This window comes from Somniosus microcephalus, chromosome 34 (genome assembly GCF_052327205.1).
Source record: "Somniosus microcephalus isolate GS21.2 chromosome 34, FLI_Smic_1.0, whole genome shotgun sequence".
Lineage (NCBI taxonomy): Eukaryota > Metazoa > Chordata > Chondrichthyes > Squaliformes > Somniosidae > Somniosus > Somniosus microcephalus.
The window spans coordinates 14015041-14040153 of record NC_141020.1 but is presented as its reverse complement, the minus strand read 5'-3'; the positions used below and the strand labels follow the sequence as shown (position 1 = coordinate 14040153).

Below are 25113 nucleotides of genomic sequence, written 5' to 3'. Positions count from 1 at the left end.
AGCCACGGGATGGGGTGGAATGCTGGTTTTTTTCCCCCCCCACAAGCCGGCCTATAATAAATCGGCCCCGATTTTAACTCCAGGTGGATTCCCCGTTCAGGCCAGAGTTAAAATTACAGTCAGGTCTCAATGATGTCATTGGGCTGCAACATGCATAGGTAACAAAGGACCCTGTGGGCTCCGGGCGTGTGCCCTTGCCACCTGCTCGGAAGAGCAGGTTAAAATTGCAGATGTGACGATCAGGTTCGGACGGGTAAGAACCAGGGCGATTTTAACTGTCCGCCCGCCAGCCAGATTTCTGCTGAGCGAGTCGGCTTAAAAATTGCCCCCATTAATAACTCTCCATCGCGGAGTGTCAAAAAAGTGTTGCATCCCATCCCAGGAGAGTGTGGTTAAAATGACTAAAAAAAGTTTCACATCTTGTTACTTCAGTGGGAGGCAAACTTTATCTCCTCAAAATGAAAAATATCAAGCCCCGCCCCAACAGAAAAAAAATCTTTGACAAAATGTCTGGATTCACAGTATGTTAGAGAGATGGCAGCTCCCTGCCTTTGATGTAGCCTCAAAAAAGGTTGGAGCAGAGCGGTGCCACAGTCAAGGGAGAATTCGGGGTGGCCCCTTCGCTTGGCATCAGGCGGGGTTGGGGGGGCTTCACAGTCAGCTCCCGTTGAGAAAAAGCCAAATTCAATTTTTTTTTCACATAAACACAGAATCAGAGGGGTGGGGTGGTTGAGCCTTTCCCCCCGCACCGCCGGGCCCGGGATCCAGGTCCACACCGGGGGAGTATGTGTGTGTGTGCGCGCAGTCCATACCGAGCACACTGTTGACGTGACATTCACGGGGGAGGTGGGGTGTCCGCTTTGGAGAGGTGAAAAGTACATTCAGGAGGTCTTGGGGGGGTGTGTTACGTTGCGACTTCGGAAACACAAGCACTGGCTCCCTGCTGCTGCTGCTGCTTCTTCCTCCATCCCCTTTCGATTGGTGAGCGGTGTGTGTAAAAAAAAAGACGGAGCTATTCGGCAGTGGGGGGCGTCACACTCCCATCCTTTCCTCCCCTCCGGCGGGTCCAGGCGAGTTTTTTCACGGCAGGTGATGTGCAGGCGGTCAGTCTCCTTCCCCCTCGCCTCCCCCACCCCTTTCCTTGTCCCCCTCCCCATCCTGGTGCGCCAGCCGGTATAAAAGCGGTGCTGGCGAGTGTGTGTGTGTTGCGGGAGGAGGGAGGGCTTAAGCAGGTTAGAGAGCCAGCAGCGATGGCGAGTTCAGAGAGTCCGAGGACTGGTCGCTGCTACTGTTCCGCTGGTGGACGAGGCCGCAACTGCTTCCCTCTGGGTAGGTGAACACAAATGAAGACGTGTATGAGGCGTGGGGGCTAGCATTCAAACAGGGCGTGTGGAGAGGCTCACAGTGCGGATAGAAAGAGCTAGCGAGCGGTACCTCCGCCGGCAGCTGACAGCCCGGCGGGTAGCTCCCAGCGAACGCAGGTTCCTTCCCATCCAAAGCACTCGCCATTGCCAGAGAGCTCACCTCGACTGTCGCGGCGCTGGGCTGCGGGCTCAGGGGATCCTGGTACGGGATCTTGCAGGCCGGCTTGTGGGCCACCAGCACAAATTCCAGCCGCTCCTTCTCCTTGTGCAGCTCGGCGATCTGCGACTGCAGCTCGGCCTTCTCCTCCTCCAGCTGGTCAGTCTCCTGCCAAGAGACGGGAGAGTGGCGTTAAATACAGAGGATGAGGGGAAGGAGAGAGAGAGAGAGAAAGGGGAGAGAGAGGGAAGGAGGAGAAAGAGGGGGGGGGGGAGAGAGAGAGAGAGGGGGGGGAGAGAGGGGGAGGAGAGGAGAGAGGAGGAGGAGAGAGGAGGGAGACAGGGAGGGAGAGGGAGAGAAGGGAGGAGGAGAGGAGAGAGAAGGAAGGGAGGGAGCAGAGTGGGGAGAGAGAGAGAGGTGGGAAGCGAGGGCCCCCCCTATTGACAGGGTTCTGCCGCCTCGTCCTCCTCTACCTGCCCCCTGGGGACAGACTGGCCCCCAGGCTGAGCTGTGGTGCACAGGCCGCGGGTAACTCAGAAGAGCGATGGCACGGTGCTTTCTGTACTGCGATCAATACAGAGCCCCCAAATTATCCCTAACCCAACAAACCTACTCCTCCCCCATTAATTACCCTAGAACCCCCCTTACACTCCACCCTAGAACCCCCTTACACCTCCCAGAGACTCCTCTTACACCTCACCCCCAGAGACCCCTCTTGCATCTCTCCACAGAGACCCCTCCCAACACCCCACCCCAGAAACCCCCCTTATACCTTCCCAAAGACCCCCTTACAACCCCCCACACCCCACGAGAATTCCCTTACACCCCACCTCCCAGAGACCACCCCCAGAGACCCCCATCCCTCCCCACAGCCGCTCCCTTGACGCCAGAGACCCTCTGAGCCACGCCCCCACACAATCTCCCTCTCCCGGGAACACTCATTTCCCAGGGGAGGGTTTGGGGGTCTCGGCATCACCTGGAGAAGCTAGCTTAAAGGTCCCTCCACCCACCCAACCCCACACCACACCCCCAGTGTTTGCTTACAGTCTGCAGGCGGTCAGTCAGCTCCCGGCGGCGATTCCGGCACTTGGCGGCTGCGAGCTTGTTTCTCTCCCTGCGAACGCGACGCTTCTCCTCCTCTTCCACTGTGAGCTGCAATAAAACAGACAGACCGTCAGTCACTCACCCTCTCCCGACTCTTTCATCCACACTGTCCCTCTGACTTTACCCCTTCTAGTTCTTCCCAATCCACCAACTCCTAACCCGAACCCTCCCAACCTCACTAATATACCAGCACACTCACCTTCCATCTCAAACCCAGTCCAGACCCATGAGATGAAGATCTTCTCCAGTGATGCATGGGTCTCACCCGAATAAAGAGTGTTGAGGGAGCTTTACTCTGTATCTAACCCATGCTGTACCTGCCCTGGGAATGTTTGATGGGGACAGTGTAGAGGGAGCTTTACTCTGTATCTAACCCAGTGCTGTACCTGCCCTGGGAGTGTTTGATGGGACAGTGTAGAGGGAGCTTTATTCTGTATCTAACCCAGTGCTGTACCTGCCCTGGCAGTGTTTGATGGGACAGTGTCAAGGGAGCTTTACTCTGTATCTAACCCCATGCTGTATTTGACCTGATCGATAACCTGCTTGAGATGGAGTGCATTTCCAGCACCGACATAATTTAAAAAAAAATAGCTTTAAAAGAAACCTTTGACAACTCCAGTGACTTGGACCTGGTGAGATTAACCATTGCTATTGACTAGAGTGGCAGTCACAATCCAGCTCTGCATACACACACACTCCACATTCCCTTCACCCACACTCACCGTTTCATCGCGTGCCCTCCGAGAGCGGCTGGCTCGGGTGGGTTTGGACGGCCCGGCGCTGCTGTAGGAGCACATGCCTGGGGTGGAATAGCTGGTCCCCGGGAGATTGTAGGGGTCCATGGTGGGTTGGGGCAGGGGTGGAAGCTGAGCCTGAGGCTGAGACTGTGCCACTGAGGAGATGACAGTCGGTTGTACCATCCACTGCAGGTCCTGGCTGGTGGTGATGGCAGTGAGTGTTGGCACGAAGGATCCCGGCATTTCCCCAACGCCCGTAGCACACTCCTGGAATAAATGGGAATGTAGTACATTTAAAAAAAAAAAATGGGGTTGGAGTTGGACTGGGAAATGGGGGACGGGAGGGCCCACAAGACTGCCAATCTGTAAATTTATTCCTGGGATGTGGGCGTCCCTGGCATGGCCGGCATTTATTGCCCATCCCTAATTGCCCTCGAAGGTGGCGGTGAGCCGTCTTCTTGAACCGCTGCCGTTTTTCCTAGTGGTTGGATACAACCGAGTGACTCGCAAGGCCATTTCAGAGGAGCAGTTAAGGGTCAACCACATTGCTGTGGGTCTGGAGTCACAATCGGCCAGACCGGGTAAGGGCAGCAGATTTCCTTCCCTGAAAGGACATTAGTGAAATTGGAACCCAAGATCCTCAATGCGGCCGGGGGGGTGGTGGGGCACGAGCGGCAGAGGCTGGGAGCACAAGACACGAGTCACAACAAGCAAAATCCTAAAAAGTGTTTAGCAGAAGAATCCCGACAGCGGAAAGATCATCTCTCCCAGTGGCAGAACTAGGTTTGGTTGTGTGGAGTCATGAACCCCTACATTAGGCTTGGGTGATTGGGGGGGGGGGTCATGACCCCCTCCTGACCCCCTTGCTCCCCAGTGGCGAAGTTAGGTTTAAATGACGGAGGGGGGTTCATAACCCCCCCTCCCCATTAGGCTTGGTTGACTGGAGGGGGTGCGGTGGCATGAACCCTCCTAACCTCCCTCCCCCATTGGCTCAGCCACTGATTTCTGCCCAAAGTCACATGTTTGCAATGATCCCAGATGCATCGTCGCAGATTCCCGATTGGTGCGGGAATGCGACGGTGGGAAATCCCAACTTTAGGAGATTTCGACGTCAATTTCCCCTCCCTCCTTACAGCATCCCTACAGGGATGGGAGGGGGCCATAACCCTTTAGTTATATTAATAATTCTGCTCGAGGACTGATGAACTGTGTGTTCCTTCACCTGCCGGGAACTGTGAATCAAGTTTGGGATATTGGTCTGACCCCTACTCCCACATTAGTATTACCAGTCAGGGCACTTGAGAGGTCTGAGGGACGCAAGGCGCGATATAAATGAAAGTCTCAATTATCTGTCGGAATCGTTACTCTTCCCTCTGGACCCAGGCTCGAGCAGCCGGTGGCCACAACAAGGAACACAAGCATTAGGAGCAGGAGTACTTAAACTACTCAACTGACAAGGTTCGCCTACAGTTGGTGATGCCAAACCCCCCCGAGAGAGAGCCCAGCCCACGCTGCCATATCCAAGAGGTTTGTATTTATAGCTCACTTGAATCAGGTTCCCAAAGCACTTCACATACAGTCGGTTCCCTTGAAGTTCAGCTACTGTTGCTATAAGCTCAATACAGTTACCATATTTACTTGCAGTAAGATTCACAACTCAGTGAATGACCAGCTACGGACTCCTAATCTCAACATGGCATGGAGCGCGCCAGGGCCTGACTGGGAGCAATACAAATCATAGAATCATATAAATTGCAGCACAGAACGAGGCCATTCGACCCATCATGTCTGTGCCGGCCGAAAGAGCTATCCACCCTAATCCCACTATCCAGCTCTTGCTCCGTAGCCCTGTAGGTTATAGTGCTTCAAGTGCATATCCAAGTACTCTTAAATGCGATGAGGGTCTCTGCCTCTACCACCCTTTCAGGCAGCAAGTTCCAGACCCCCCCCCCCCACCATCCTCTGGGTGAAAAAAAATTCTGCTCAACTCCCCTCTAGTCCTGCTTACTTAAATCTATGCCCCCTGCCATAGAAACAGAAAGAAGGACTTGCATTTATATAGCGCCTTTCACGACCACCAGACATCCCAAAGCGCTTTTGGAAGTGTGGTCACTGTTGTAATGTAGGAAACACAGCAGCCAATTTGCGCACAGCAAGCTCCCACAAACAGCAATGTGATAATGACCAGATCATCGGTTTTAGTGATGTCGATCGAGGGATAAATATTGGCCCCAGGACACCGGGGAGAACTCCCGCTGCTTGTCTTTGAAATAGTGGCCATGGGATCTTTTACGTCCACCTGAGAGCGCAGAAGGGGCCTGGGTTGAACATTTCATCCGAAAGACGGCACCGCCGACAGTGCAGCACTCCCTCAGCAGTCCTAGATTTTTGTGCTCAAGTCTCTGGAGTGGGATTTGAACCAGACAACCTTCTAATCTAATCTAATCTAACTCAGATATAAACGAGTGTGCTACCAAACTGAGCCACTGGCTGACACACGCGAGCAAATGGTGCAAATTGCTAAATTCAGGAAGAATCAATCCACTTTCGGGATTGCAATGTGCACGCAACTCCCCCCGGGGTTTGGGGAGTGGAGGAGGGGGGAGAAGGCTGCAGAGTCCCCGGGATCTGGTGGGACTTGCTGCAGCCCCGGAGCCCGCCGCTTCCATCCATTCATAAAAAAAAAGAGGCGCCGCCCAGGCGGTGGGCGGAGCCAGTGACAGCGTCGCTGCCATGGTAACGTTCCAAAATAGAACGTCGCCCGGGCCGGGGACCGTGCGTGCGTGCCTGCGTAGCGTCACCAGGAGGATTCCAATACGTCAACCTTACGCACGCAACCCAGGCGGAGAGCAAGCGTGAGGTTTCCAGGCTGCGGGAAACCGGTGCAACCGATCGATAACCGATTATAATCGAGCCCGGGGAGGCGCTGAATGCAGCGACAGATTGCGTGCGTGTGCATTTAGTGGGGGGTGGACTTCTGATCATATATTACACTTTTCCCCCCAACCCCACACCGTTACCGCCTGCACAATCCAGCCAAATATTGGTGACACTTCACCCCCCCCCCCACACCGCCAAGATCAATAAGCACTTTATTTGCAGATAATCAATCATTGCAACTTCAGCTAAATATGGTGACGGTTGCAAAGATCGCTAATCATTTTATTGCACATTATTATGCCTGGTGTTGATGCACAAATAATCCCCCTTAAACTCCAAGCACTCAAGCAAAGTTCTACTGGCTGAAGGTCGCACTTACCTGGGCTGCGGAGGTCGGGCTGCCCACACTCTGGCTGAAGGAATCCACCGAGGAAAGGTACTGGGGCTCCGAAGGGGAGGAGCTGCACCGAGAAGCCGAGTCAAAGTCGCCGGAGAATCCCTGGTACATGTCCTCCCAGTCGGTGATGAGCCAGGATTTACCGCCCCCGAAATCCAGCTTTGCAGTTTGTGGCTAAGACAGTTGGTGTCTCCCAGAGAAATGTCACCAAAAAAAAAGTAAAAAAACACCCTCTCTGGTGTGTGTGCTGTAGTAAGCGCCTGTCTTGCTATTCGATCCGCCGCTTGCTTTATGAATGAACCAGCTCCTCCTGATTGTCTTTTTTATATACCAAGATATTCCTCTGACGTCAGGCTCATTAGAATAACAACTCGTCCCGGACGGTGCAAATGGGCAAAAATCCGCCTGAATCCAAGAACCAGCCGCGCCGAGAGCACCAGCACTGAGGCCGCCAGTGCCTGTGCTGCTAATGCCACTCTCCCGGAGCCTCCACGCCGCTTTATTGGGGAGAAATTGCCATAAAACCCCTCTTTGCGAGGAGGCTCCGCCCATCCGGGGATCCCTGACGTACATGCCCAAATATGGAACTGTGTAGTTTGCTGTTTACTGGTAACCAGGCACCGACGTCAGAGGGAATCCCTCTCTAGACAGCGGCTTGATCAGAGAGAGAGAGTTTTAAATAGAAATCCAGCTCGTGGGAGCTTTATTTTTAAAATTGATGCTGTAAATTTATCTTTTTTTAAAATAAATACGAGAAGTTACTAAACCCTCGCCCTGGTGTGCAATCCTTGTTGCCCCAGAGATGGGGGGCCAGGATTTACCTTCTTAAACCCTCGCCCTGGTGTGCAATCCTTGTTGCCCCAGAGATGGGGGGGCCAAGATTTACCCTCTTAAACCCTGCCCTGGTGTGCAATCCTTGTTGCCCCAGAGATGGGGGGGGGCCAGGATTTACCCTCTTAAACCCTCGCCCTGGTGTGCAATCGTTGTTGCCCCCTGAGATGGGGGGCCAAGATTTACCCTCTTAAACCCTGCCCTGGTGTGCAATCCTTGTTGCCCCAGAGATGGGGGGCCAGGATTTACCCTCTTAAACCCTCGCCCTGGTGTGCAATCCTTGTTGCCCCAGAGATGGGGGGCCAGGATTTACCTTCTTAAACCCTCGCCCTGGTGTGCAATCCTTGTTGCCCCAGAGATGGGGGGCCAGGATTTACCTTCTTAAACCCTCGCCCTGGTGTGCAATCCTTGTTGCCTCCAGAGATGGGGGCCAGGATTTAGCCTCTTAAACCTTGCCCTGGTGTGCAATCCTTGTTGCCCCAGAGATGGGGGCCAATATTAAGCCTCTTTATCCACGATTTATCCCTCAATAATTACAATATGTGGTCATTGCCACATTGCCGTCTGTGGGAGCTTGCTGTGCGCATATTGAGTGGCGCTACGGTTTCCCTACATTTCATTGGCCGCCAAGCGCTTTTGGGACGTCCCGAGACAGTACAAGGCGCTATATAAATGCAACTCCTTTCTTTAAATACGGGTTTGAGGTATTTCAGCTCAACCTTTTCGAAAATATAAACTTTGGCGGGTGTGTGTTTAGTCCATTTCTGCCCCCGACTCTAGTTCTGCAACACGGGCCCCAGGGTTAAGGAAAAGTTTGTCATTTCTAAATGCAAATTCCCTCGATCAAAGTCTAGAATTGAGAGGATTGTCAATAACCTCCTCCCCCTCCAGCAAAAATGGAAATAAAGAGTGCTTTTAAGTTTTTCGTTTTGCCTGTGTCAGTGAGTTGCATGTGGTTGTGGTGTCTGGTTCGTGGTCTATATTTGCCAGAGAAAGCGATTCCCTTGTTTTTCTGCCCGAGGTGAGAGTAAGAGTGAGGCCTTTGCTCAGACACTTGTATTTACTTTCAGAATTTGGTCACTCGGTGCTCCGGCCTTGACTGAGAATGGGACACGTGGGCTTCCTGTAAACGGCTCAGTCCCTGTTTGTCATTCACTGCTGCTAATCTCAGGAACATAAGCAGGTAAGAAATAGGAGCAGGAGTAGGCCATTTGGCCCTTCCAGCCATTCAATAAGATCATGGCTGATCTACCTCATCTCCACTTTCCTGTACTCTCCCCATATCCCTTCATTCCCATAATATCCAAAAATCTATCGATCTCTATCTTGAATATACTCAATCAAATCAATCAATCAAAGCAACTTTTATTGTCATTGTTAGTGCACAAGTGCAGTACAACGAAATGTAGGCTTGCGGCTCCCGAGAGTGTACATTTGGATTAAGACATTTAAACATTCAACATACATTTGGCTTGTAATACATTAACATAAACATAACCATAATAAAGTGCATTGGCAGATGTGCAGGCTTTAGAGTTTATTTGTGGAGTTCAGTAGGATGACAGCCCTTGGGAAAGAAGCTGTTCCTAAATCTGGTCGTACGGGTGCGAATGCATCTGTAGCGTCTCCCAGATGGCAGGAGGGCGAACAGACTGTGGCTGGGGTGGGTAGGGTCTTTGATGATGGACCGTGACCTCCGTAAACAGCGTTTCTGGTATATGTGCTCTATGGTCGGTAGCCGGGTGCCGGCAGTTTTGACTACCCGCTGCAGGGCTTTCCGGTTGTCGTAGCTACAGCTGCCATACCATACTGTGATACAGTTCGTCAGGATGCTCTCTATTGTGCAGCGGTAAAAGTTAGAGAGGATCAGGGGTGACAGGTTACATCCCTTCAGCCTCCTTAGGAAATATAGGCGCTGCTGGGCCTTCTTCACCAGAGAGGAGGTATTGAGGGACCAGGAGAGGTCTTCCGTGATGTGGACTCCGAGGAACTTAAAGCTGTCCGCCCTTTCCACCACAGCCCCATTGATGTGGATGGGGGTGTGGACTGAGCCTCCACAGCCCTCTGGAGCAGAGAATTCCAAAGATTCACCACCCTCCGAGTGAAGAAACTCCTCCTCATCTCAGTCCTAAATGGCCGACCCTCAATGAAAGACTTGCATTTATACAGCGCCTTTCATGACCTCAGCACTTTACAGCCAATGAAGTACTTTTTGAAGTGTAGTCGCTGTTGTAATGTAGGAAACGCGGCAGCCAATTTGCGCACAGCAAGCTCCCACAATCAGCAATGTGATAATGACCGGATCATCTGTTTTAGTGATGTTGGTTGAGGGACAAATACTGGCCCCAGGACACCGGGGAGGCTCGGAATGGAGCTGGGCCCCTTCCTGCTCTGTGTGGCTCAGAACCCCATCGGGCGATATCAGCTAGCTCAGTACACACGAAAGATCGCGTCTGCGCAGCTCAGAGGGAATGTTGGTCTTCAGAGAGATTTAGGTGTCCTCGTACAAGGAACACAGGAAGTTAGCAGGCAAGTACAGCAAGCAATTAGGAAGGCAAATGGTATGTTGTCCTTTATTGCAAGGGGGTTGGAGTACAGTAAGAGTAAGTCTTGCTACAATTGTACAGGGCTTTGGTGAGGCCACACCTGGAGTACTGTGCACAGTTTTGGTCTCCTTATCTGAGGAAGGACATACTTGCCTTGGAGGTGATGCAATGAAGGTTCACTAGATAGAATCCTGGGATGAGAGATTGTGTAGATTGGGCCGATACTCTCTGGAGTTTAGAAGAATGAGAGGTGATCTCATTGAAACATGTAAGATTCTTAGCGGGCTTGACAGGGTAGATGCTGAGGGGTTGTTTGCTCTGGCTGACGAGTCTAGAACCAGGGGTCATAGTCTCAGAATAAGGGGTCGGCTATTTAGGACTGAGATGAGGAGAAATTTCTTCACTCAGAGGGGTGTGAATCTCTGGAATTCTCTGCCCCAGAGGGCTGTGGATACTGAACTGTTGAGTATATTCAAGACTGAGGTCGATAGATTTTAGGACTCTAGGGGAATCGAGGGATATGGAGATCGGGCTGGAAAGTGGAGTTGAGGTCGATGATCAGTCATGATCTTATTGAATGGCAGAGCAGGCTCGAGGGGCTGTATGGCCTACTCCTGCTACTAATACTTATGTTCTGATGGAGCCTTGACCTTCCTACTCTGTGTAGCCCAGCTCCACATCTCACTGTGACATCAACTAACTCAGTACAGACCTGGAATGGAGCTTGGGCCCTTCCTACCTACACTACTTGACCCAACATGGTCCTTTCCAAACTGAGCTATGGGAGAAGCTTAACATGTAAACAAATATACAACAACAAATTTGCAAATAAATTCGTTTTTAATCTGCTGGACACTTTAAAAAAACAAATCAATGCTCCAATAACAGTAATGCAGAGTTTAATTCCTGCTATCAGCTACCACCAGACTTTCTATCCACTGAACATAGAGAACATCACAAGATTCCATATCTGCTTTGTTTTTGCCCTTATTAAGGTGACAGATGGTAGTGCTGGGGTGGAAATCTTCCCATTTCAGACAACCAGTGTCAGCATGAAGCACAGAGTAAAGCTGCCTCTACATTGTCCCATCACACACTCCCAGGGCAGGTACAGCACGGGTTAGATACAGAGTAAAGCTCCCTCTACACTGTCCCATCAAACACTCCCAGGGCAGGTACAGCACAGGTTAGATACAGAGTAAAGCTCCTCTACAATGTCCCATCAAACACTCTCAGGGCAGGTACAGCACAGGTTAGATACAGAGTAAAGCTCCCTCTACATTGTCCCATCAAACATTCCCAGGACAGGTACAGCACGGGTTAGATACAGAGTAAAGCTCTCTCTACACTGTCCCATCAAACACTCCCAGGGCAGGTACAGCACGGGTTAGATACAGAGTAAAGCTCCCTCTACATTGTCCCATCAAACATTCCCAGGACAGGTACAGCACGGGTTAGATACAGAGTAAAGCTCCCTCTACACTGTCCCATCAAACACTCCCAGGGCAGGTACAGCATGGGTTAGATACAGAGTAAAGCTCCCTCTACATTGTCCCATCAAACATTCCCAGGACAGGTACAGCACGGGTTAGATACAGAGTAAAGCTCTCTCTACAATGTCCCATCAAACACTCTCAGGGCAGGTACAGCACAGGTTAGATACAGAGTAAAGCTCCCTCTACACTGTCCCATCAAACACTCCCAGAGCAGGTACAGCATGGGTTAGATACAGAGTAAAGCTCCATCTAAACTGTGACATTTTTTTATATTCCATCCCCACCATCCTGTTACCTCCCTCTACTAGATTGCCGATTATTGCTCAATTAGAGATTGTTTTAAGCTGTCGGCCTAAGCTCACTAGGACCTGGATAGATATTGCCCCGATTGATTTCACATAGGACCCTTCTATCGAGCAGGCACTTCGCTCTGGGCTGGATGTGAACCTATGTCCCAGAAATGAAAGGGCAGTGACTAACTTACAGCACCGATCAGTTTCCCAATGTTCCATTCAATTACATTTATCTTATTTGAAGTTCCAGTAGAGCAGAATGAATGTGAGGTGCACTTGCATTATTTGACACCAATTTGTGAATGGTGTGGGATGGATTCATTGAATGTAGCACCTTCTCACACTGCTCTCCTGGGATGAGAGGGCTGTCCTATGATGAGAGATTGTGTTGAATGGGCCGATACTCTCTGGAGTTTAGAAGAATGAGAGGTGATCTCATTGAAACATATAAGATTCTGAGGGGGATTGACAGGGTAGATGCTGAGAGGTTGTTTCCCCTGGCTGGAGAGTCTAGAACTAGGAGGCACAGTCTCAAGATAAGGGGTCGGCCATTTAAGACTGAGATGAGCAGGAATTTCTTCACTCAGAGGGCGGTGAATCTTTGGAATTCTCTACCCCAGAGGGCTGTGGATGCTGAGTCTCTGAGTATATTCAAGGCTGAGATCGATAGATTTTTGGACTCTAGGGGAATCCAGGGATATGGAGATCGGGCGGGAAAGTGGAGTTGAGGTCGATGATCAGCCATGATCTTATTGAATGGCAGAGCAGGCTCGAGGGGCCGTATGCCCGACTCCTGCTCCTAATTCTTATGATCTGATGTTCTCCAATTGGTACAACTAAATTGATAAAAGTTGGAAATGCACCAGGTATAGTTATACTGCATTAATGTGTAGTGGGCATCAAATATTATCTGCTGGGAATGGCCTTCAACTTCCAACTTCAACCTCCAACCTTCAACCCCCCCACTGTCTAACCCCCCCACTGTCTAACCCCCCCCACTGTCTAACCCCCCCACTGTCTAACCCCCCCACTGTCTAACCTCCCCACTGTCTAACCCCCCCACTGTCTAACCTCCCCACTGTCTAACCCGCCCACTGTCTAACCCCCCCACTGTCTAACCCCCCCACTGTCTAACCCCCCCACTGTCTAACCCCCCCACTGTCTAACCCGCCCACTGTCTAACCCGCCCCACTGTCTAACCCCCCCACTGTCTAACCCCCCCACTGTCTAACCCCCCCCACTGTCTAACCCCCCCACTGTCTAACCCCCCCACTGTCTAACCCCCCCCACTGTCTAACCCCCCCACTGTCTAACCCCCCCACTGTCTAACCCCCCCACTGTCTAACCCCCCCCACTGTCTAACCCCCCCCACTGTCTAACCCCCCCCACTGTCTAACCCCCCCACTGTCTAACCCCCCCACTGTCTAACCCCCCCACTGTCTAACCCCCCCCACTGTCTAATCCCCCCACTGTCTAACCCCCCCACTGTCTAACCCCCCCCCACTGTCTAACCCCCCCACTGTCTAACCCCCCCACTGTCTAACCCCCCCCACTGTCTAACCCCCCCACTGTCTAACCCCCCCACTGTCTAACCCCCCCACTGTCTAACACCCCCCAGTGTCTAACCCCCCCACTGTCTAACCCCCCCACTGTCTAACCCTCCCACTGTCTAACCCCCCCACTGTCTAACCCCCCCCCCCCCACTGTTGCGCTCCCTCAGCACTGCTCTGGAGTGTCAGCCTAGCTTTTTGTGCTGAAGTCTCTGGATTGGGACAAACCCATGTTTACAAATACACACACACACATATACAGACACACACGCACACTTTCTGGCAGGAGTCCCTATGTAGTGATCACGAGAAAAAAACCCTGTCTGATCTCCCCGCACCACGCCCCCCCCCACCACCCCCGTCAACACACTCACAAAGAATGGGGCCTTGAGCTTCATTGTAGATCTGGCCATTGACCCAGGTGAGATCACCAAAGTCAACATTGACCGCAGATGGAATCTAAGACGATTCAGAATTGCTCTAACAGAAAGACAAACTTACATTTCTATAGCGCCTTTCACAACCTCAGGATGTTCCAAAGCGCTCTACGGCCAATGTAGCACTTTTGAAGTGTAGTCACTGTTGTAATGTAGGGAAATGTGGCAGCCAATTTGTGCACAGCAAGCTCCCACAAACAGCGATGAGATAATGACCAGATCATCTGTTTTAGTGAGTTAGGCATAAGTATTGGCCCAGGATAGTATTATTTAGGCAGTAGGAATCTGGAACTCTCTTCCCCCGACAGGCTGTGAATGCTGAGCCTGGACAGTCAGTGTCAGATGGCTATTCAGGCAAGGAAGGCATCACAGCCGGACCAACCTTGTTTTCATCAGATGAACGTATGCGCAGTCTCCAGCAGCAGATGATGGGACAGGGTTCAGGAGCCCTCGCCTTAGCCCAGAGGTACTGAACATAAGAACATAAGAAATAGGAGCAGGAGTAGGCCAATCGGCCCCTCGAGCCTGCTCCACCATTCAATAAGATCATGGCTGATCTGATCCTAACCTCAAATCTTCTATCACTCTGCATCCACCCGAACCCATGTGATCTCCCGGGAGAGGCGAAAAACCAGATAAAGACCCAATGGCCAATTTGGGAGAAAAAAATCTGGGAAATTCCTCTCCGACCCATCTAGGCGATCGAAATTCTTCCAGGAGATCACTCTGTCCCTATATTTTCTACAGTACTTACCTTCTGTAAAGGCGATCTCCACCCCAGCCAGGAACAGGAATAAAACCATCTCCTGAAATCTAACAGAATTAGAACACAGTAGGAGCAGAACAAGGCTACACGGCCCCTGGGCCCGCTCCACTACCCACAGGGCCATGACCATTCCGAACCCAGACTCATGTCCAATTTCCTGCCCGCTCCCCGTAACCCTTTATTCCCTTTACTTCTAGGAAACTATCTATTTCTGTTTTAAATTTATTTAATGATGTAGCTTCCACAGCTTTCTGGGGCAGCAAATTCCACAAACCTACCACCCTCTGAGTGAAGAAGTTTCTCCTCATCTCAGTTTTGAATGAGCAGCCCCTTATTTTAAGATTATGCCCCCTAGTTCTAGTTTCACCCATCATTGGGAACATCCTCACCGCATCCACCCGATCAAGCCCCTTCACAATCTTATATGTTTCAATAAGATCGCCTCTCATTCTTCTGAACTCCAATGAGTAGAGTCCCAATCTACTCAGCCTCTCCTCATATGACCACCCCCTCATCCCCGGGATTAACCGAGTGAACCTTCTTTGTACTGACTCGAGAGCAAGTATGTCTTTTCTTAAGTATGGACACCAAAACTGTATGCAGTATTCCAGGTGCGGCCTCACCAATACCTTGTACAACTGCAGCAATACCTCCCTGTTTTTATATTCCAACCCCCTAGCAATAAAAGCCAACATTCCATTGGCCTTCTTGATCACTTGCTGCACCTGCATACTAACTTTTTGAGTTTCGTGCACCAGGACCCCCAGATCCCTTTGTACTACAGTACTTTCCAGTTTCTTGCCATTAAGATAATAACTTGCTCTATGATTTTTCCTGCCAAAGTGCATAACCTCACACTTTCCAGTATTGTATTCCATCTGCCAAATCTCTGCCCACTTACTTAGCCTGTCTATGTCCCTTTGCAGGTTTTTTATGTCCTCCTCACTCACTACTTTCCGTCCCATCTTTGTATCATCTGCAAACTTTGATATGTTACACTCGGTCCCCTCCTCCAAATCGTTAATGTAGATTGTAAAGAGTTGGGGACCCAGCACTGACCCCTGCGGAACACCACTAGTTACTGGTTGCCAATCTGAGAACGAACCATTTATCCCAACTCTCTGCTTTCTGTTAGAGAGCCAATCCTCCACCCATGCCAGAATATTACCCCCAATCCCGTGATTTTTTATCTTGAGCAATAATCTTTTGTGTGGCACCTTGTCAAATGCCTTTTGGAAGTCTAAATACACTACGTCCACTGGTTCCCCTTTATCCACCCTGTATGTTACTTCCTCAAAAAACTCAAGCAAATTTGTTAAACATGACTTCCCCTTCATGAAACCATGCTGAGTTTGCCCTATTAAATTATGTTTATCCAAATGTCCCATTACTGTCTCCTTAATAATGGACTCTAACATTTTACCAACCACAGATGTTAGGCTAACAGGTCTATAGTTTCCAGCCTTCTGCCTACTACCCTTTTTAAATAATGGTGTTACATTAGCAGTTTTCCAATCTGCCGGGACCTTTGCTGAGTCCAGTGAGTTTTGGAAAATTATTACCAATGCATCCACAATCCCTACCGCTACTTCCCTCAAGACCCTGGGATGCAAGCCATCAGGTCCAGGGGATTTATCCGCCTTGAGTCCCATTATTTTACCAAGTACCACTTCCTTAGTGATTTTAATTGTATTTAGTTCCTCCCCCCCTAGAGCCCCCTGTTTGTCCAGTGTTGGGATATTCTTAGTGTCCTCTACTGTAAAGACTGATACAAAATAATTGTTCAGTGTTTTTGCCATCTCCATGTTTCCCACCATTAATTTCCCGGTCTCATCCTCTAAGGGACCAACATTTACTTTAGCCACCCTTTTTCTTTTTATATAACTATAGAAACTTTTACTGTCTGTTTTTATATTTTTTGCTAATTTACTTTCATAATCTATCTTCCCTTTCTTAATCAATCTTTTTGTTATTTTTTGCTGTCTTTTAAAGACTTCCCAATCTTCCATCCTCCCACTAGATTTGGCTACCTTATATGCCCTTGTTTTTAGTCGGGTACTATCCTTAATTACTTTACTTAGCCACGGATGGCTATCTTTTCTTTTACACCCTTTTTTCCTCAGTGGAATATATTTTTCTTGGAAGTTGTAAAATAACTCCTTAAATGTACACCACTGGTCATGTACCGTCTTACCCTTTAATCTATTTTCCCAGTCCACTCTAATTAATTCCGCTCTCATACCTTCATAGTCTCCTTTATTCAAGCTCAGCACGCTTGTTTGAGATCCAACCTTCTCACCCTCTAATTGAATATGGAACTCAACCATGTTATGGTCACTCATTCCAAGGGGATCCTTTACTAGGACATTTTTAATTAATCCTGTCTCATTACACAGGACCAAATCTAAGGTTGCTTGCCCCCTGGTCGGTTCAGTTACATACTGCTCAAGAAACCCATCCCTAATACACTCAATGAACTCTTCCTCAAGGCTGCTCTGCCCAATTTGATTTGTCCAGTTAATATGATAATTAAAATCCCCCATAATTATAGCTGTTCCCTTATTACAGAGGCTAATTGTAGCAGCTAATACACCACAGGCTCGGGTTGGAACTTGGGCCAGCAGCCACCCTGTGCACGGTAAGCCCCCAGAAACAGCAGTGAATAACCAGTTAAACTATATTTCATAGAATCATAGAAATCTACGGCAGAGAAGGAGGCCATTCGGCCCATCGTGTCCGTGCCGGCTGAAAACGAGCGAACCAGCCTAATCCCACTTTCCAGCTCTTGGTCCGTAGCCCTGCAGGTTACGGTACTTCAAGTGCATATCCAAGTACTTTTTAAATGTGATGAGGTTTCTGCCTCTACCACCCTCAGTGAGTTCCAGACCCCCACCACGCTCTGGGTGAAAAAGTTCTCCTCAACTCCCCTCTAATCCTTCTACCAATTACTTTAAATCTAAGCCCCCTGGTTGTTGACCACTCTGCTAAAGGAAATAGGTCCTTCCTATCCACTCTATCCAGGCCTCTCATAACTTTATACACCTCAATAAGGTCTCCCCTCAGCCTCCTCTGTTCCAAGGAAAACGACCCCAGCCTATCCAACCTTTCCTCATAGCTCAAATTCTCCAGTCCTGGCAACATCCTCGTAAATCTCCTCTGCATCCTCTCTCGTGCGACCACAACCTTCCTCTAATTTGTTGTGTTGGCCAGGATACCAAGGGTACTCCCCTGCTCTTGGCATAGTTCCACGGGGTCTTTTATGGCCACCTGTGAAGGCAGAGGGGGCTTGGGTTTAACCCCAAAGACCTCACCTCCTGCAGTACTTTTTCTTCTTAGGCAGTCCCTCGGGAACCGAGGATGACTTGCTTCCACATTAAAAATGAGTTCGCAGGTGAGTGATGAGTCCAATGTTGGGACCTGCAGTCTCTGTCACAGGTGGGGCAGACGGTGGCTGGAGGGGCGGGTGGGACGTCTCCAGTCTCTCCACTGGAGAGGTACCACCAACGCTGCCTCCGCAAGATCCTGCAGTACAGCACTGAAGTGTCAACCCAGATTATATGCTTAAATCCTGGAGAGGTACTTAACCCCATGAGCTCCTAACTCAGAAGCTACCAACTAAGACACGGTTGACACAGCTAGTTTCTTAGCATTATGGGAGCGGCATGCTATTCCCATTTGCACCTCCTCTAGACCCATCTTTTGTTTCTTAACTTGTCTCATTACCATCTCCTTTTGCCTCGCACCATCGTCCCATTTGTCATTTAATCTCTCCTGCCTTCCATCCTATCACAGACCTTCCCTTTTGTTCTTTCCTCCCCTCCCCCCTTTCCCTGTCCCTACACTTGCTTAAAACCTGTTACATCTCTAACTTTTCCAGTTCTGACGAAAGGTCATCGACCTGAAACATTGGCCCAGAAATTCGGGTCGGAGGCTTCCCGTGGGCGCAAGCCCCCGACCTGCACTTACCTAGCGCGCCGGCCGTTGAGCTGTGGGCCCGCGGGTGGGATTCCGATCCTGGGCCTGCTCCAACTGCCGGCGCGCAGTGCTTGTGTATCCCAGGGGCGCAGTTAGTTCGAAGCGTCCCCTGGGATCATGTGGGCCATGGAGAGCCAATGGTAGCAGGGAAATGCCCATTCATAAATTTAACAGGAAGAGCTGTCAAAACTATAAGCCCCAAAACATCACTAAAACTTCAAATAATTTTTTTTTTTAAATCACATTTTTAAAATAACTATAAATTACATAAAATAACTATTTTAAACAATAATTTAAATTTGAAAAAATTAATTACATTTTCTAACAGGGCTAAAAATAAACTTAGCTTTCTTTAAAGTATTTAAAAATAATAAACCTGTGGAAAAAATGTTTTAATTTTAATTAATTCACCACTTACCTTGTTAAAAGCAGGCCTTGCGCCTGCTTTTTACATGTGTAACTCTTGGAGACTTACCCTCCCGGAGAAACCTGCAAAAAAAAACATAAGTTCGATGCGCACGCGCTGCCTCTCCGGCGCACGCGTTCGACTTCTGAACCCCTTCCTTTAAGGGAATGGAAGTGCCGGTTTCCCGCGCAAGCGCAGTGCATGCACGAAACCGGCACTTCCGTTGGGCCTACGGGTGAGTACCCCGTGCGTACTCACCCGTGGAGACCCGAATTTCTGGGCCGTTAACTCTGTTTCTCCCTGCACAGATGCAGCCTGGCCTGCAGAGTATTTCCAGCATTCTCTGTTTTTATTTCAGATTTCCAGTATCCACAGTATATTGCTTTTGTATTAAGTGTCAGCCTGTGGCTCAGTGGGCTTGCCTTTTGAGTCAGAAGGTTGTGGGTTCGAGTCCCACTCCAGAGACTTGAGCACAAAAATCTAGGCTGACGCTCCCAGTGCAGTACCGAGGGAGTGCCACACAGTCGGAGGTGCCGTCTATCAGAGGAGATGTTAAACCGAGGCCCCGTCTGCTCTCTCACGTGGATGTAATCATCAAAGACGCGAGCCACCCCAGCCACAACCTCTTCGCCCTGCTCCCGTCCGGTAAGAGATACCGAAGCATACGGTCTCGTACCAGCAGGTTTCGAAACAGCTTCTACCCCCAGGCCATAAGACTCATGAACGTATTATTTATTACTGTTGTTTTATTTACTATTACTGTATTTCTATTAGTATTTTTATCATTGTTATGCCATATTTATTCCAATGTTGGGAGGACTCGTAAAAATCAACATTTCATTGTGCAGTACACACGTCTGCTGCATATATGACAAATAAAATTGAATTGAATTGAATTAAAAGATCCCTTGACACTATTTCGAAGAAAAGCAGGGGGAGTTCTCCCTTGTGTCCTGGGCCCAATATTTATCCCTCAATCAACATCATTAAAAAACAGATTATTGTTTGTGGGAGCTTGCTGTGCAAATTGGCTGTTGTTTCCTACATTACAACACTGACTCCACTTCAAAAAGAAAAGTACTTCATTGGCTGTAAAGCGCTTTGGGACGTCCCGAGGTTGTGAAAGGCGCTATAGGAATGCAAGTCTTTGGTTAGTGTGAAAACATAGCCCTGGTCTTATCGCTGCTGCCCGTGGTCCTGCCGTTTGTAACTGTGCGATAAAGGCTAGAACAAACACAAGGAACAGAGGGGAGGGGGAGAAACCGCACTGAATTCAGAGACGGGCGTTGACTCGGAATTAAACACGCCCACGGAATCCGCAGCCCTTGGGGTAGGGGAGGGACTGGTGAGTAGAGAACACACAGGGAGCTCCTGCTCCAGATACAACGGGGTTGGAGCCAGTCTCTCGTTTCAGGACAACCAGGGCGAGTGCTGGTGGGATGTGACCTTATCTGCTGTGTGTGTGCGCATCGCTCTCTACCTGGATACACAGCCAACTTACAACTCTCCAGAACAAATCCTTCACCCATTGGGAAACTTCTCCAAAACACAGGCAAGTAACTTTCCTCCAGCCAGGATGTGCTGCACGTGCCTGAGATTGTATTTTAACAATCTGCACAGGAGGGAATAAGATCAAAGCTCCAAGACAACGAGCCTGAAGAGAATGTTATCTCAAGACTGTCGGAACGGTTGTGCGATCTTTCATTGATAAACAAACGATTTCTGCTTCCAATTAGTCATTTAAAGTGGAAAGCGAAAGCGGGGAAAGGAAGTCTGAAATAACAACAGAAAATGCTGGAAAAACTTAGCAGGCCAGGCAACATCCGTGGAGAGAAAATCAACGTTTCGAGTCAAACCCTTTGTCGAGACTGACAAGGAAGTCTGAAGGTATGTCGTGTTTCCCAGTTAGCTTCACTCCAGTAGAAGGCTGGAGCCTGGAGACTAGAGAAATCTGGAGCCCCCTTTTGCTGCATTCGAGTTTCACTCCATTATCATCGTTTGCCCTGACACAGAATCGCATAGAACCGGACAGAAAAGGGATTGGAAAGAAATGAGACCTTGTTCTTGGCTGGGGTGTTAAGTCACCTTTCACAGCGTAGGTTAAAATTCATTAAAATAAAAACATGCTGGAAAAATTCAGGGGCAGAAAGGAAAATAAGGGTTAGGTTAACCTTTCAGCCCTGGCCCGCTGAGTGTTTCCAGCATTTGCTGTTTTTATTTCAGATTAGCTGCACTTTTGTGTGTGTGTGTGTGGTGGGGGGGCGGGGGGGGGGTTGCAATTCATTTCTTCCCATTTTTTATTGCAGATTCCACAGTGAAGAAAGAAGAAAAAGAAAGACTTGCATTTGTATAGCACCTTTCACGACCACCGGACGTCCCTGTTGTAATGTAGGAAATGCAGCAGCCAATTTGCGCACAGCAAGCTCCCACAAACAGCAATGTGATAATGACCAGATCATCTGCTTTAGTGATATTGATTGAGGGATAAATATTGGCCAGGACACTAGTGGCGGCGGGATCTTTTACGTCCACCTGAGAGGGCAGACGGGGCCTCGGTTTAACGTCTCATCCGAAAGACGGCACCTCCGACAGTGCAGCACTCCCTCAGCACTGCACTGGGAGTGCCAGGCTCGATTTTTGCGCTCAAGTCTCAGGAGTGGGACTTGAACCCACAACCTTCTGAAGGGCGGATAATGAGGCACTCTCTGGGTTGCAATTCATAGGAACAGGAGGAGGCCAATCAGCCCCTCGAGCCTGTTCCACCATTCAATGAGATCTGGGCTGATCTGCGACCTAACTCCATATGCCCGCCTTTGGATCAGATTCCTTAATACCTTTGGTTAGCAAAATGCTATCAATCCTAATTTCACTCCTGAAAGGTCTGGCTTTAATTTTTAGACTATGCCCCCTAGTCTTAGAATCCCCAACCAGCAGAAGTAGTTTCTCTTTATCTACCCTATCAGTTCCCCTTAATATCCTGAAAACTTTGATCAGATCACCCCTTAACCTTCTAATTTGTGTAATTCCCATTTCTCTTGTGTAATTCACTCCTGGCCAGCCTCCCACATTCATAGAAACATAGAAGATAGGAGCAGGAGTAGGCCATTCGGCCCCTCGAGCCTGCACCGCCATTCAATGCGATAATGGCTGATCATCCAAATTCAGTACCCGGTCCCTGCCTTCTCCCCATATCCCTTGATCCCTTTAGCCTTAAGAAATATATCCAACTCCTTCTTGAATATATTTAATGAATTGGTCTCTACTGCCTTCTGTGGTAGAGAATTCCATAGGTTCACCACTCTCTGGGTGAAGAAATTCCTCCTCATCTCAGTCCTAAATGGCTTACCCCTTATCCTTAGACTGTGACCCCTGGTTCTGGACTCCCCGACCATCAGGAACATCCTTCCTGCATCTAGTCTGTCCAGTCCTGTTAGGATTTTATAAGTTTCAATGAGATCCCCTCTCATTCTTCTAAACTCCAGTGAGTATAAGCCCAATCGACCCAATCTCTCCTCATACGTCATTCCTGCCATCCCAGGTATCAGCCTGGTGAATCTTCGCTGCACTCCTTCCATGGCAAGAACATCCTTCCTCAGATAAGGCGACCAAAACTGCACACAATACTCAAGATGTGGTCTCATCAAGGCCCTGTACAACTTCTACCCTATGTAAACTTGAGGTGATCCTAAACTCGGCTGCCCGTGTCCTAACTCGCACCAAGTCCCGTTCACCCATCACCCCTGTGCTCGCTGACCTACATTGGCTCCCGGTTAAGCAGCGCCTCGATTTCAAAATTCTCATCCATGTTTTCAAATCCCTCCACGGCCTCACCCCTCCCTATCTCTGTAATACCTCCAGCCCCACAACCCCCCGAGATATCTGCGCTCCTCTAATTCTGCCCTCTTGAGCATCCCTGATTATAATCACTCAACCATTGGTGGCCGTGCCTTCTGTTGTCCAGGCCCTAAGCTCTGGAATTCCCTGCCTAAACCTCTCCACCTCACTACCTCTCTTTCCCACATTACAACAGTGACTACACTTCAAAAATTGGCTGTAGGTGGTCATGAAAGGCGCCATATAAATGCAAATCTTTGTTTATTTTTTCCTCCTTTAAGACGCTCCTTAAAACCTACCTCTTCGACCAAGCATTTGGTCACCTGCCCTAATTTCTCCTTATGTGGCTCAGTGTCAAATTTATTTGTCTTATAACAGTCCTGTGAAGCGCCAAGAGAGGTATTCACACACACAATCACACAGAATCCCCACAGTGCAGATGGAGGCCATTTCGGCCCTTCGAGCCTGCACCGACACATATCCCACCCTATCCCCGTAACCCCACGTATTTAATCCCCTAACACTAAGGGTCAATTTATCATAGCCAAATCAACCTAACCCGCACATCTTTGGACTGCGTGAAAGGCGCTATATAAATACAAGTTATTGTTGTTCTTCCCATTTTATTATTGCCGGTGGCACAGTGGGAAGGGCGGAGAATGAGGCAACCTCTGGGGATTGCAATTCCCATTTTTTTAATATTGCAGATTGCGCGGACAATGAGGCAATCTCTGGGGATTGCAATTCCCATTTTTTTTATATTGCAGATTGCGCGGACAATGAGGCAGTCTCTGGGGATTGCAATTCACATTTCTTCCCTTTTTAAAACAAATAATATTGCGCGGATAATGAGGCAATCTCCCGGTAAAGTGCATGAGCTCACTGCATTGCGGCGATCCTGAGATGCCGTCAGGGCTCTGGCATGTTTCTGGTCAGTTTCTGGTCAGTTTCCCCCTTGGCCAGTTTTCGCATTCCTTTCAGTGTCTGCCCGGCAAGACCACGTGCGCTCCCGTAAGGCGTGGGGGGGCCGCCGATGTATACAACGCACGTCTCCATGGCCACCGCCGCCTCAACGTTCCACGGCGTAGTGACGTCGGCGCGCTGCCCCCTTCCCTTGTTGCGGTGGTTGTTGTTGCGCCGTCGCCCCGGGCAACGGTTCCGGTACACGCCAGCGCGCGGGGGCCCACCACGCTTACGCAAGCGCTTGAGTGGCAGCCGACGAGGAGGGGGCGGGGCTTCGCACTGATCCAGGAAGTGTCTCTCTCTCTGCATTCCTGCTGCATTGAATGAGCCAGCAACAGAAGCAGCCCTATTCGGCCCATTGCACCTGTGCTAGCACCCAAAAAAAAGAGCCATTCAGCCTAATCCCACTTCCCAGCTCTTCTTCTTCTTCTTAGGCAGTCCCTCGGAACCGAGGATGACTTGCTTCCACATTAAAAATGAGTTCTCAGGTGACTGATGAGTCCAATGTGGGACCTACAGTCTCTGTCACAGGTGGGGCAGACGGTGATTGGGGTGGGGTGCTTGGGTTGACGTGCGCTCCTTCCGCTCCTTGCGCTTGGCTTCCGCTTGCTCCCGGCGAAGAGACTCGAGGTGTTCGGCGCCTTCCCGGATGCTTCTCCTCCACTTTGTGCGGTCTTGGGCCAGGGATGTCGGTGGGGATGTTACACTTTTTCAAGGAGGCTTTGAGGGTGTCCTTGAAGCGCTTCCTCTGCCCACCTGGGGCTCTCTTGCCGTGCCGGAGCTCCGATTAGAGCGCTTGTTTTGGGAGTCTCGTATCGGGCATGCGGACAATGTGACCCGTCCATCGGAGCTGATTGAGCGTGGTCAGATTATACCTGTACATTGTACCTGTGCTAGCACCCAAAAAAAGAGCCATTCAGCCTAATCCCACTTCCCAGCTCTTAGAGTCATAACGGCACACAAAGAAACAGACTTAAGACAACATAGAAGCATAGAAGATAGGAGCAGGAGTAGGCCATTCGGCCCCTCGAGCCTGCTCCGCCATTCAATGAGATCATGGCTGATCATCCAAATTCAATACCCTGTCCCTGCTTTCTCCCCATATCCCTTGATCCCTTTAGCCTTAAGAAATATATCCAACTCCTTCTTGAATATATTTAATGAATTGGCCTCTACTGCCTTCTGTGGTAGAGAATTCCACAGGTTCACCACTCTCTGGGTGAAGAAATTCCTCCTCCTCTCTATCCTAAATGGCTTACCCCTTATCCTTAGACTGTGACCCCTGGTTCTGGACTCCCCGACCATCGGGAACATCCTTCCAGCATCTAGTCTGCCTAGTCCTGTTAGAATTTTATAAGTTTTGATGAGATCCCCTCT

At 49.6% G+C, this 25113-nt stretch overlaps 1 protein-coding gene across 2 annotated transcripts; it reads right to left on the bottom strand.

Moving 5' to 3' along the window:
• Positions 1–1135: 1135 nt before the first annotated feature.
• Positions 1136–7126, bottom strand: LOC147096782 (protein FosB-like). 2 transcript variants are annotated; one of them, XM_085973403.1, is made up of 4 exons: positions 6622–7126; positions 3348–3629; positions 2566–2673; positions 1136–1689 (listed from the first exon to the last, which is right to left on the bottom strand). In XM_085973403.1, exons 1-4 carry the CDS (start codon positions 6748–6750, stop codon positions 1234–1236), a joined length of 975 nt encoding a protein of 324 aa, XP_085829529.1. In that variant the 5' UTR covers positions 6751–7126; the 3' UTR covers positions 1136–1233. The 2 variants fall into 2 exon arrangements, with proteins under 2 accessions (XP_085829529.1, XP_085829530.1); XM_085973404.1 differs by lacking the exon at positions 3348–3629.
• Between the last annotated feature and the right edge of the window lie 17987 nt (positions 7127–25113).

Excerpts from the sequence above, each read along its gene's own strand:
- LOC147096782 (XM_085973403.1), bottom strand. The coding sequence starts at position 6,750 with ATGTACCAGGGATTCTCCGGCGACTTTGACTCGGCTTCTCGGTGCAGC. Across the intron at positions 2,674-3,347 it reads GGAGGGCACGCGATGAAACG|CTCACAGTGGAAGAGGAGGA; the intron begins GTGAGTGTGGGT and ends GTTTTATTGCAG. Across the intron at positions 1,690-2,565 it reads TGACTGACCGCCTGCAGACT|GAGACTGACCAGCTGGAGGA; the intron begins GTAAGCAAACAC and ends GTCTCTTGGCAG.